This window comes from Microtus pennsylvanicus, chromosome 19 (assembly GCF_037038515.1).
Source record: "Microtus pennsylvanicus isolate mMicPen1 chromosome 19, mMicPen1.hap1, whole genome shotgun sequence".
NCBI lineage: Eukaryota > Metazoa > Chordata > Mammalia > Rodentia > Cricetidae > Microtus > Microtus pennsylvanicus.
In genome coordinates, this window is record NC_134597.1 from 34042691 (window position 1) to 34056752 (window position 14062).

General features: G+C 41.3%; 1 protein-coding gene across 1 annotated transcript in view; it reads left to right on the forward strand.

Moving 5' to 3' along the window:
* The window catches only part of LOC142838316 (acylglycerol kinase, mitochondrial), an 80266-nt gene that overhangs the window by 27707 nt on the left and 38497 nt on the right, over positions 1-14062 (forward strand). Inside the window, exons 3-5 of the mRNA XM_075953681.1 lie at positions 221-260; positions 5356-5435; positions 9929-10004. Coding sequence (XP_075809796.1) covers positions 221-260; positions 5356-5435; positions 9929-10004 — 196 coding nt within the window. The remainder of the gene's footprint in view (positions 1-220; positions 261-5355; positions 5436-9928; positions 10005-14062) is intronic.

The window sequence follows — 14062 nt, forward strand, 5'->3', positions numbered from 1 at the left end:
GTCTCAGGGGTCTAGGCCATTGTTCTGTCCACCAGAATTTGGGAATAGCTAGCAGAAGCTTTCCCTCAGAATGTATTTCCCTAATGTGCTTCTGATTTGCTATCAGGTCTTTAAGAAATCTTCACTATAGGTACCTCCCCAACCTAAGAACCTACCAATTCAGTTTGGGTCTTAATCTCTAGCAATGCTAATGCTGGATCTCTTTTGTTTGCTTTGATAGTGATAACCTGCTAAGAAGAGCAGCCTGTCAAGAAGCTCAGGTAAAGCCATTTCCTGTGATAAAATTAAGTCGTCCCTTATCTCCATGGTGCAGGAGAGACAGCTCCTCCAAGGGACTCATATGGAGTCTCGCATCAATGTAGTTTGACTATTCCTCCACCTCCAGATGGGTCAGGCTGTCAGCCAGTTCTGAGTAGGATGGGGAAGTCAGCCGTCTGGTGAAGAGCGGTTCTGACACCCCCCCTTTTAGACCTGTTTACTTCGGGATCACCCCAAGAACACATAACTGGACTGGCTGAAGAGCTGGGAATTGGCACCTGTTGAAGTTACCCCTGAAGATCTGGCTAAAGCCTGAATCATTCCTGATTGAATCACCCCCAGGGATAACAGTTCAGAGCAGATGTTCCTCTGAGAGCCAAGTCTTGTTAAAGTTGTTTCCTCCTCCTTTTAAAGCCCGTCTCCCTGACATGGCTGATCCATGGCTTTGCATTGCTCTCCAGTTCCCTGGGATTCTGCTTTAGCATCGTTTCTCTGACTGTGACGATGATAGTTGAATTGCAAACTTTTCAGATTTAAGACCCTGGTTTGCTCTCTTCCCAATGTGTAGTTTATACCCTGCAGATGGAGTTCTGTGACTCAGTGCCTTTTTGTTCTATGCCATTTAAGCTTATGACGTCAGAAATGTCTAAAGAGATGTGTGAAAGTCAAAATGACAAAGAGAACACATTTAGTAGAAGTGGGTGGCAGACCTCATGTTTGTTTCTGAAGTGTTTTCACTTCAATAGATACTATTAATAAATCCTTCTTTGGTTCTAAATATGCTCTAAGAATTTGATTTTCTTTCTGCACAGTTAGACCATCTAGTAAAGCTTAGAGTTATTTAAAAATCAATTTAAATAAACTTTAAATTTTCTTTTAAAGATCAGCATGGTAGTTTAAACCTATAATTCCAATTTTTTGGAAGTTGAGGCAGGAGGATTGCCATGAGCTTACCTCTTGGGTTCAAAATTAGTTTCAGGCCAATCTGAACTGTACTATGAGACCCTCTCCCAAAAAAAATAAGATTTTGGCTTGTTTTTTAATTGACACAATATTTTTATACTTGTTCATGAGTCTCAGTATGATACTCCAGTACATGCATACAATACTTAATGATAAAATCAAGGTAACTATTGACATCAGAAAGAGGGCTGATTTTTAAAGATCTCAAGAAATTGGTCGTCAAAAGAACAAATAATCCAGTAAAAATATGGGGTACAGAGCTAAACAGAGAACTTTCCACAGAGGAATCTGAAATGGCTAAAAGATGCTTAAGGATTCTCAACATCCTTAGCCATCATAGAAATGCAAATAAAAACAACTCTGAGATTCCATCTTACACCTATAAGAATGGCCAAGATCAAAAACACTGATGACAACTTATGCTGGAGAGGATTTGGGATAAAGGGAACACTTCTGCATTGCTGGTGAGAGTGTAAACTCATACAGCTCAATCATACCACAAGGACATGTGTTCAACTATGTTCATAGCAGCTTTATCTGTCATAGCCAGAATCTGGAAACAGCCTAAATGCCCCCTTACTGAAGAATGGATAAGGACAATATGGTACATTTACACAATGGAGTACTACACAGCAGGAAAAAGTAATGACAGCTTGAAATCTGCAGGCAAATGGATGATCTAGAAAACATCGCATTGAGTGAGGTGACCCAGACCTAGAAGGACAAATATCGTATGTACTCACTTATAAGTGGCTTTTAGACATAAGTCAAAGGAAAGCAGCCTACAATTCACAATCTCAGAGAAACTAGACAACAATGAGGACCCTAAGAGAAACATAGGTGGATCTAATCCACATGAGAAGTAGAAAAAGACAAGATCTCCTGAGTAAATTAGAGAGGGGAGAAGGGAAGGGGAGAGAGGAAGCAAGGCAGCACTCAGACAGACATGATTCTGGAGAGGTAGCTGACCGAGTTCTACATCTGGGTGGACAGACAGTAGGAAGAGAGGATCAGACAATAGAAAGAGATCACCATGCTGGGCCTGGATTGAGCATCTATAACCTCAAAGCCCACTCCCCCAACAAGGTCACATCTTCAATAATGCCCTATGCTATCAGTCTGTGGGTGCCATTTTCATTCAGATAGCTGCATTCCATGCCCTAGCCCCCATAGGCTTGTAGCTGCCTCATAATGCAAAGTGCATTTAGTCCAACTTCAAAAGTCCTGTAGTCTATCACAGTCTCAACCATGTCTGAAAGTCCACAGTCCAAAGTCTGTGATACTCATGGCAATCTCTTAACTATAAGCCCATGAAAAATCAAAATTTAAAAAAATGTAGATTGCATACGTGTAACATGCAATGGCACAGGATATACATTCCCGTTCCAAAATGGAGGAAAAGGAGTATAGTGAGGAAATACGGGACCACAGCAAGACTGAAAACCAGCTGGTACACTCCAAACTCCGCATTTCCATGCATGATGCCAAAGTGCTCTTCAGATCTTTTCAGCTTTGCTGACTCTATCACATTGTTTTCTCTTGGGCTGGTTCTGCTTCCTGTTAGCAACTTTCTTGGCAGGTATCTTAGCTCTGGCATCTCCAACATCTTGGGGTTTCCAAGGCAATCCAGGCTTCACCTTTACAGCTTCACACAATGACCTCTCTAGACTTCCATATAGGGATACCCTGGCATGCCTGGCTTCAGCACCTTTCCTTAATCGAGAAGGGAGATCCATACCCGTTTCTTCTATGCTTAACTCTAAAACCAGAACTGTGCAACCAAGAACTGCCAAGTTCAAACAAATATCCCCTTTGTTCAAATACATTTTCACCAGCTTTCAGTTTTCAATAGTTTCCTTCACTATCTAAGTTTACTGTTCCGGAACTTACTCTGTATTCCAGGCTGGCTTTGGACTCTTAAGCCCATCTGCCTCTGCTTCCCCAGTATTAGGATTAAAGGTGTGTGCCACCACACCTGACCCTAAGCTTTTCTTTAATTCCTTTTCACTGTTCACATGTTGGAAGCTTAGCTAGGCAGGGTCTTGTTCTGAGGCTACCACTCCCTGTGTTCCGTTAAGCATCAGGCTTTTTGATCTGTTTACCGTCCTGGTGCTGCTTTTCTCCTTCATTCACATCTTGTATTTTTTCTTGTTTAACTTGCTCCTTTCCATTGTAGATCTACATGAGACTAGCCACTAATAGCCGCACAACATGGTAATGCTAATTTGTGTGGAAATGTCCTCCTCTGCCAAACTGAATCCATAATCCATTAATTTAGCCTCAGGCAGAGTTTTTGGTCAAGGGCAGAAAACAGCCACATTCTTCACCAAAATATCACAAAACAATCTCTAGGCCACATACTAAAATTCTTCTCCTCTGAAACCTCTTGAGCTAGCCCCCATAGTTCATATCACCCTCAGCACCATTGTCTTCCATTCTTCTACTACTATGGCCCGCTAAGCCCCACTTAAAATGTCCAATCACTTTTCTAGTCCAGAGTCCAAGTGTTCCATATTCCTCAAGGCAAAAATATTGTCAGGCTGATCACAGGAATACCCCACTCCTGGTACCAACTTCTGTCTTAGCATTTCTGTTGCTGTAAAGAAACATCATAACGAAGATAACACTTATAAAGGAAACCATTTAATTGACGCTGGCGTATATAATGCCTCTTCCTGTGAGTCTATGGGGCAATTTTTATTCAGACCACCACAGCTGGCTTAGTTGCTTTTTTCCTGCTGGAATTCTAGAATGGAGTGTAACGGAACAAAATGATATTTGGGATTTAGCAGCAAAATGTCAAGGTCTGAGTAAGAATAAAAAAATAACAGAAATGATGATGGGCCAGGTAGTTTTTTGTAAAGAAAATATCTTTTTGAAGCATTTGGAAAGTGTGTGTGTGTGTGTGTGTGTGTGCATGTCTGTGCACTTATGTCTCTGTGAGCCAGAGGTTAGGATTGGTATGTCATCCTCAGTAGATTTCCCACCTAATTTCCGATTCATTGTTTCTTACTGAACTCAGAGCTTGCTGTTCCAGCCAGACCCGCTGCCCCTAGGACCTGCCTGTTCACCTCCCAGCTCTGGGGCTGTAGACTACATTGACACTCTCCACTTTCCACCTGGATGCTGGGGATTGAGCTCAGTTCCTTAGGCTTGCACAACAAGTGCTTTATTCTTCCTTTCCCCACTGAGCCCTCTCCTCAGCTCAGAGGGTGTTTATTTAGAAGCAAGAATGGACAACCAGGAAGGTGGTAGATTTAGAGTGAGTTATTTAAAAGTATAAAAAGGTATCTTTTTATACCTTTTTTCTCTAATCTTTACTTTTTAATTCTCTTCTAGAATTCTGCTGCCATAGCCCCAATTTGTTTCTTCTTCTCTTCCCTCTCCCCCTCCTGAGACAGGGTTTCTTAGTTTAACAGCCTGGCTGTCCTGGAACTCAGTTTGTAGACTACGCTGGTCTTGAACTCACAGATATCCACCTGCCTCTGCCTCCAAGTGCATGCGCCACCACTGCCCAGCTCACGTTTCTGCTCTTCCTATCGTTCTCCCCAGCTCTCCGCTCCAGACAGCACAGTCGGAGCTGCCGTCCTGTTGCCGGTTTGAATGCTCACATTTACTTCTCTGCTTCTTGAGTCCACTCAGCCTTAGACCAGTGGAGTGGAAAAGGCTTGAGTAATGGGTTTCTTTTGTGTATGCAGATGTGAAAAATCACTGGTAACATAGATTTGACAGGGGTGGGGAAGATAAGTTTCAGTAATGAACTGGAAGAGAAAGGATTGTCCACTGAAAACTAAAGCCACATGGGTTAAACTTCCCTTCTCATAGCCTGTGGCCTTGCACATTGTATGCTTGTAATAAAGTCAGCAATATTTTCTAGAAGACACTGCCTCTGGTAAGTGAAGCAAGGTTTTATCCTAACGTAAAATGGCTTACTGTCACTGAATAGCTGTGTCCCTGTGTTACGTTGCCTGTGATGGTTCTGTTATGGAGATCATGAATGAGCTTTTGTTCTTTGGCCAGAAGAAAATTCTTTGGGGATGAAAAAAATGTATGTGATAATTAATACATGATAATTATTCAGCTATTCGGCTGAATAAAGGGCATTTAATTGAAAACTCCTCTTTTCCCTTTCAGGTGTTTGGCAACCAGCTCATTCCTCCCAATGCACAAGTGAAGAAAGCCACAGTCTTTCTCAATCCTGCGGCCTGCAAAGGGTATTTCAGCTTGTGACTTTCTGTACTCAGTGTTTCTAAAGACAAAAGATAAAATCCCCACACAGGCAGGTGGTTAGGCTGTGTAGGACCAGAATGACTGGAACCAATACTCCACAGCCACAGGAGTTACTCTCAAAGTGGAAGTAGCAGGTTCCTGTGAAGTAACCATAGGTGGTCTGACCTTCAACAAACACCGAGGCTTTATGTCAGCTTGGGAGTGATCCTCTTGGGAGTGATCCTCTTGGGAGTGATCCTCTTGGGAGTGATCCTCTTGGGAGTGATCCTCTTGGGAGTGATCCTCTTGGGAGTGATCCTCTTGGGAATGATCCTCTTGGGAGTGATCCTCTTGGGAGTGATCCTCTTGGGAGTGATTGTTGCCCTGCTTTACTAATTGTGTCAGGCTGTCACCATAGACAGAGATGTACAGAGGTGACCAAGAGCACTGTGGGCTCAGGAGGACAGTGTGCTCTTTCCAGAGAAGGGAATCCTCAGCTGGTCCTGGAGCAGCATGTTCATTATTCCCAAACGAGGATGTGGCCTATAGGGCAGTGATAGGGAGAAGAATGACCGTGTGCCTCAGTAACTGATGCACAGAGAGATTGTGCGGAGGGAATTCAGTGTGAGGAAAGCTGGGCTTTTGTTTACAATGCTGTCTTTTTTGGTCGTGTGTACTTGATGTAATGGAGGGGTACTGTGAAGGCGAGGAGAGGGTGCGGAGGAATCAAAGTGATTATAAGTGAGGGGAAAATGCAGAACAGAAAAAAGAAAGTGTACAGTGTTAGTTAGGTGGTTGGAAATATCAATACAAAGACACTGACCATTTTGGAAAAAAGCAATTTAAGATTTATATTTTATAAAATAGAATGAAAGAATTGAAGAGGAAAAAAATGATGCCTATTGTTTTCCCAGTGTCTGGATCAGTTGTGCTGAGTCTTGAGTAATTTGTGAATATTTATTAGGTTGGATGCTATAAAATTGAAGTCACATGACATTGGTAATGAGTAGTTAGGGTCAGGTTTTAAATGTCCAGGCAAAATGTGGAGCAAAAAGGAGCAGGGGCCTCAAAGTCAATTTGGGGGATATGTATGATCTTTTGGGGAAGCTTGAGCTTGACTCCACACTAAGTGGTGTATGCACCCATTCTGTAAATTGTGCCTGATTAAGTAGATTAACCTTGCTTAATAGACTACTGCTAGGCTTGGTTCAGGCCTCTCCCCTTCTTCATAAATACCAGGTTTCACATCAGTAATAAACCATATTGCTAGGTCCTTAAACAGCACAGCTGAAATACCCAGTCCATCAGTCACTGTGACCTGGTGAAGGAAGCAGAGAGCTCAGTGTGTGTGTGCACTCGCGCGCGTTCGTGTGTGTGTGTGTGTGTGTGTGTGTGCGTGTATTGTTCTGCTTCTAGAATATTCTGAGTGACTCAGCCACGTAAATCCTCAGTTTACGTAGCTATAAAACTAAACAACAAAAGAGACACAAAACCAAACACAGACTGTAAGAGTTAGTATGTAGAACACAGATGTCTTTTTTATTGTGTTAAGTGGGATGGTGCTTCTGAGTGTTATTGTTTATAGAAAGTCCTGGGGACTGTCTGCTGCTGCCAGTGTTTGGCTGGGTTCAGAATGTTCTCCACCTCACACTCTCACTTCTCCCAAGGTTTCTTCCACGGCCCCTTCACTTCCTTTAAAGGTAGCTGCCTGTTGTGTTTGTCCTTTAGAAACCTTCAGTTTCTGGTGACAGAGTTTTGGCAGTTTCCTTAAGATAGAATTGACTATTGTTAGTTCTTCCTTCCTTAGAAGTGGGATTTTTGTTGTTTGGCTTTTTTCTGCTGTTTTGTTTTTTTCCCTGGGCCACATTATTTTATATTTACAAATTTAATTTTTAAAGATGTATTTATATATTTATTTATGTATATGACAGCTCTATTGACTTTATGCCAGAAGAGGACATCACATCTCATTATAGATGGTTGTGAGCCACCGTGTGGTTGCTGGGAATTGAACTCAGGATCTCTGGAAGAGCAGCCAGTGCTCTTAACCATCGAGCCATCTCTCCAGCCCAACAAACATATTTTTTTATAGATGATTTAGGTCCCTCTTACATCTTATATATAACTACATGAACATAAACATACGTGTGTTCATGTGTGTGTGTGCATGCATATGTGTGGGCACATGTGTGCACATGTTTATAGAGGCCTGAGGTTGATGGTAGGGACTGTCTTCAGTTGCTCTTCCACTTTATTCATTGAGGCAAAGTCTCTCAGTCAAACTCAGAGCTTGCCAATATGTCTGCTGTGGGGATCCCAGCCCTGTCTTCAGAGGCCTGGCTGCTATCACACCCACTGGGCACTTATGTGAGTTTTGAGATCAGAACTCCAGGTCTTCACACTTGAGCTTGTTCAGGCAGCGTTAGCTATTGGGCCTTCACTCCAGCCCCGATTTACATTTTTGAAGTTAAGCAGATTCTTGTTTGCAAGTATAATACTTTATCTAAAGGCAGGTTAAGATGCTGCCACAGATGGCCTTTCCTGAGTGCATTTCTTCCTATAACAAGGTAGATCTCCACATGCATGTAGGACACGGTTGCTCTGAAACTCTCCAGCTCCTTTTGTTTCAAAGCTTTTACTATTTAATGGCACGGTTTTTGTCATCATGTCCACGCACTAACACAATGTATAATTTATTGCGCAGCTATCTTGTTCTGTAGGACTGGTTTAAAACTTCAGGAGAACCTTAAGAAATAAGATAACTGTGTGTTTAGTGTTAATAAATAATACATTAAAGAGGAATTATCTTGTGTCGGCCTGAGTCTAGAAATTGCTGTAAGTACATAAAGTTTTTATTCAGGCCTGGTGCTAGTGCTCCCTTAATTATATAATGAATAATGTATTTCTTGCTGGTAACATGTGTTTTTCAATAGGAGAAAAGTCCTTGCTTATTTTAGAGGTTTTCTGAACCTGTGACCTCATGTAAAGATGTAAATGAACAGCAAATGTTCGAGTCCTTTTTCTGGAGCTCATGGAGACTACAGACTTGGTGTGATTGATCTGACAGATTGAGACCATCAGAGTCCTGCTTTTAGGAGATGGTCTGATCCACTCCCCGCTGTTCTGTTCTTATCATTCCAGCAGTGAAGGCATCCCTCACAATGTCCCCAGCTTCTCCTTTTGTTATGGTGCAGAAGGGGTGGAGGGGAAAGAGGGGACTCATTTCCATGTAGCTTTTTATGTTCCTTCTGATAATTATTCAGGCACCAGGAAAGGTGGCAAATATTGAACTTGCTTTTGTTCCCACTTAGAGCCTTGATGGTTCTTGTGGAATCTTGTGCAGTCTTTTCAGCTTCCATTGAAGTTGCTGATAATCTTCCTTTTGTGTGCAATTTGTGGTTTTGCTTTCAGTAAAGATGGCGAATTTGTTCTGTGTTCAGCCCTTAAGTGCTCCTCCTTAGCTGCCTCTGTATTTCTCATACAAGTATCCTTAAGAAAGGTAAGGTATACATCACTCGTTTTTAAGGAAACTGTTTTAGGAAAAGAGCTAAGTAAATATGTAGGTAGTAGTGAGATGTTTTAATACTGTGTGCGTGTGTGATAGTTGAAAATACCAGGGTAAAAGACAGGCCAACTAGTTGATACATTTTGACATTTATTTGATTTCAAATCTACCATTCGTGCGAAGAGACATTCTGCTACTTCTGCCCATGAGCCCCAGACCGTTTCTGAATCTCGACCTGGATTGGACGAGATTGCACTGAAGGAATGATGCTCATGAGAAATGCACAAAGCCATCCAAGGCTGCTTAGTGATTCCTCTAACTGTAAGATATTACAGCCAGTACGATATCACAATCATGTTTGCCTTTCCTCAGAATTCACCTGCCTACATGTGGGGATTTATTCAGATTCATTCTTACACTAATTCATCAGATACTTAGTAAATACCTTTGAATATCCCCTTCTAGAAGTTGGAGGATTCAAGAATTACTAAGGACTGGTATCTGTTTTTGCAAGTTTCCTGTCTTGTGCTAAAGACAGTGTGAAAGCTGTCCTCATCATGCATTGAAAGCACTGTTGATGGACAGATGTATCAAGTGCTTGAGGAACAGAGATGGTGTCTGTGCTCGGGAGATGTAGACCAGCTCCTTGTTAGTTATCCTTGTTAGTCATCTATCCTAAGAGCCTAAGGTCTGCAGGCCAGCCCTGTGTCTGTCCATTCTCTTCCTCTGCTGGGCCTGCCATGGGAGTTCTGAGGGGGTCAGGCTTTGTTGTTTGACTGTTGTTTGTCTAGAGAATGTAGCATCCCAAATGTGTACAAGCTGATTGTATGAGACAAGGGACAATCTGTTTTTCTACCTATGGTAACTCACTGTGAACTTCCTATTCTTGAACAAATCAAGTCTGTGTTCTCTAGGGCACATGGTTAAATTTTATTCTCAGCTTTAGAATGTGTATTAAATAATTGTGGGTTTTCTCCCCCTCTTTGTCTACAGCAAAGCCAGAGCTCTATTTGAGAAAAATGCTGCCCCAATTTTACACCTGTCTGGCATGGATGTGACTGTTGTCAAGGTGAGAATGACTCTCAAGTCTTTATTTGCACAAGGCCACTTCTCATGTGTCCTTTGCTCTTACCTTCTAAACAGAAGTCATGTTTTCATTTAAGACAAGAAGAAAATCAATGTTATGTCTTGTTTTACTAATTACTCAAAGAAGTTTTCTTTTCTCCTGACTTTGTCTGCTTTTCATTTCAGTACAGGCTCACATGGGTGTGTGGAATATAACTCACATGAGTGTGTGGAGCACAGGCTCACGTGGGTGTGTGGAATACAACTCACATGGGTGTGTGGAATACAACTCACATGGGTGTGTGGAATACAACTCACATGGGTGTGTGGAATACAACTCACATGGGTGTGTGGAATACAACTCACATGGGTGTGTGGAATACAACTCACATGGGTGTGTGGAATACAACTCACATGGGTGTGTGGAATACAACTCACATGGGTGTGTGGAATACAACTCACATGGGTGTGTGGAATACAACTCACATGGGTGTGTGGAATACAACTCACATGGGTGTGTGGAATATAACTCACATGGGTGTGTGGAGCACAGGCTCACGTGGGTGTGTGGAATACAACTCACATGGATGTGTGGAATACAACTCACATGGGTGTGTGGAATACAACTCACATGGGTGTGTGGAATACAACTCACATGGGTGTGTGGAGCACAGGCTCACGTGGGTGTGTGGAGCACAGGCTCACGTGGGTGTGTGGAGCTCGGGCTCACGTGGGTGTGTGGGGACCCTACACTTTCCATCTGAGAGGCAGCAGATGGAATTATCTCTTAGTTGTCAGAGTGTGTTCCCCAAAGTACAAAGCCGTACACTTTGAGTGGTTTAATTTCTTCATAGTTCCATTAGCAGGTAAACATTTTCTTCCTTTTTAAGAATTATTTGTGACTGAGAATTTTAGAAAGTAAATCATTAGAGTTTTGAGATTGTAGGCAACATGACTTAGGAGAAATTGTAAATTTTAGGTTCTGTCTCAGGTTTCCATTATGGTGAACTTCAAATGGCGTTTGTGTTTGTGTGTGGGGGGAGTACGTTTATTCAAAACCACCTTTCTGTTATTTTTAATTAATTAAGGAGAATTGTTTCTATTTTTGTGCATTGCACATATACCTTGTATCTATAGAAGGTATTTTGGTGAACTTCAGGTGGCATATGTATGTATGTGTGGGGTGAGCATTTAGTCCAAAACAGCTTTCTGCTATATTTAAATAATTAAAGAGAATTGTGTGTACGTACATTGCACACACGCCTGGTATCTACAGAGGCCAGAAGAGGATGTTGTGTTCCCTGGAACTGGAGCTATAGACAGTTGTGAGCCACCATGTGGACGCTAGGACTCAAACCAGATCTGCGGGAAGAGCAGCAAGTGCACTTTACTGCTGAGCCATCTCGTCAGCCCCTGCCCCCTCCAGTGTTTCAAACCTGGGTTTATTTCTTCTTAAATTATTTTTGAAATTATAATATAATTGCATCATTTCCCCCTTCCATTTCTTCCCTCTAGACACTTGCATATATGCCTCCTTGATAAAGTACTGTTTTTAAGAGTATTTTATTAATTCTTTGAGAGTTTCATATAATGTATTTTGATAATTCTCATCCCCTACTCCTTCCCCACCTCATCTCAGATCTGTTCCTCAATTGTACCTCCTAGATCCCCAATCCCTTCTTTTTTATATCTTTAAAAAAAATAATTCAGTAGCTGGGTGGTGGTGGCGCAAGTCTTTAATCCCAGCACTAGGGAGGCAGAGACAGGCGGATCTCTAAAAGTTCGAGGCAAGCCTGGTCTACAAGAGCTAATTCCAGGACAGGCTCCAAAGCTACAGAGAAACCCTCTCTCGAAAAAAACCAAAATAGTAATAATAATAATAATAATAATAATAATAATAATAATAATAATAATAATAATATAGTGGATTGTTTGCTGCCGTCCATTGGAGTGTAGTGAACCTACCAGGGACCACCCCTTAATGACAACTTATCTCTTTCTTCCTGAGAAGCCACCAGTTAGCACTAGCTCCTTAATTAGTGGTGACAGCTCCTAAGCCCCTCCTTCTCCATCCTAGAGTGTTGACTGGACTGATAGTAATCGATTTCTAAATTATACTTTGAGTGTCTCTCAGCAATTAGAAGGTCATTAGAAGGTCATGTCCTGTAACTGGCCGTTCACTTTTGAATTCTCTTTTGTAACTTGTCAGGCTTGATCTTATAGTTGTTTGCCTTTGGGGTCAGGAGAAAGGAGAAACCATTTTCATGAGCATCTATATGTGCCGCAGTCTAGGGATGAGAGCCCGAGGGTGATGCTGTAAGACCAATAGTAGTTCCTTATCATTTGATGAAACTCTCGGGTAAACTCTGGGCCTGGAGCTTTGCTGAGGGGAGACACTGCATGGCTTTCCAAATAGCACAGCCAGTGCGGAAGTTCTGTTTCTCTTGGGCAGTGTACGTTCGTCAGGGAATTCGTTCCTCCTCCTTGGTCTTCAAGTCAGTTGTCATCCAGGTGTCCGTAATGTGCTCCTGTCATCTCTTAACTTTCTGTAGCTTGTGTGGTGTCCACTTCACCCCCCACCTTAGCTGCACCTGCTCTGTAGTCCCCAAGATGGTTTTCAGTTTAGTCAGTTCCTGCTCTAGACCCAGTTTGCCTGTTGATCTTCTCACTGACAAGGTTGGTTCATTTCTGTCTTTCTTTAAAAATTATTTTCTTCAGTTATGTTTGTACGTATGTATGTATTTAGTTTTTCTGTTCTCTGTTTTGTTGCTCTCATTGGTTGATTTTATCCCCCCCCCCAATATGTATTTAAAGCTCTAAACTCTGTTGCTTCATTCGTGTATCCTTGTCCCATGACCTCTGACACAGTTCTTTCATTATCATTTCTAACTATATTTTCGTTTCCATCATGATTTTTATTTGGCCTATGAGCTATTTTATTTCTAGACCTAAGTTTTTCTGGGAATCATTTTGTCAGTGATTTCTGAATCAACTGCATCGTTGTCAAAGACATATTCTATATAAGTTCAGGATCTTAAAGCTTATTGGGATTCGTGTTTGTGTCTGTTTTTATGAGTGTTCTGTGCATGCCTAAGAGTAATTCATATCAACTGATAAATTGTGTTCTGTTTATGACCTGCATCCTAGTCTGTTCACTGTGTACTGCAAACTTTTCTCCCCCCCTTTTTAATTTTTTATTTTGTTTTTATTGATAATAACAACTTTAAGCTATCCTGCCAGGGAGTTGCAAATCTCGTATCGTGATTGTGCATTTGCCCATTTCTATAGACAGTTTTGTCTGCTTTTTATGTTTACGTCTTCAGATGATTAATTCTCAAGGAATAAACACAAGACAGTTTAAAGACAATTTGGTCCATAAACGTTTGTTATGTTGGTAGATTTTGCATGTGGACCTCAGCCCTTAGTGACTGAGCCCTCTCTCCTGCCAACTGCATATATGTGTAAACCCATTTCTCTGCTAGCTGTGCATTAGGACCCAGCGCCTTAGCTCAGATATTGACTTCCTGATCAGGATCTTGTTAGTCTCCTCAGGAATCCTTAGTGGATTGGGTAGAACATACTTCTGATGGCCCCACTCACATGTTAGGTTGAGGTGACGGTTGTGTGGCCCATGTCTCCACCAGCCATCCTCACAGAGTCGCTGCGTTCTCTGATGTAAATAAAACACTGTCACATTTATTTCTAAATACTTGACTATATATGTTTTCATAAGGAAGGACATTAACATTTCCTTAATATCAAAGGCCTATGGCCTTTTGTTTTATATTACAAATTATATTACAAAATATAAAACAATTTAAGATACTCAGCAATTATATATAAAAACTAGTATATTATTCGTGTCACATATTCAGAAAATAGGTATTAGAGAGAAATTTAAATTTTAGTAGAAATAATATTTTCTTCTTATAGTTTAATTGAAACTATTAGTCTTTGGAAGGTTAAGTTCTTATCTTTTATATTAACTTTTATTTGGAAAAAATTTTGGATATGCAAAACAAGTTACAAAAACAAAACATATATATTTATCTACTTCGCCCA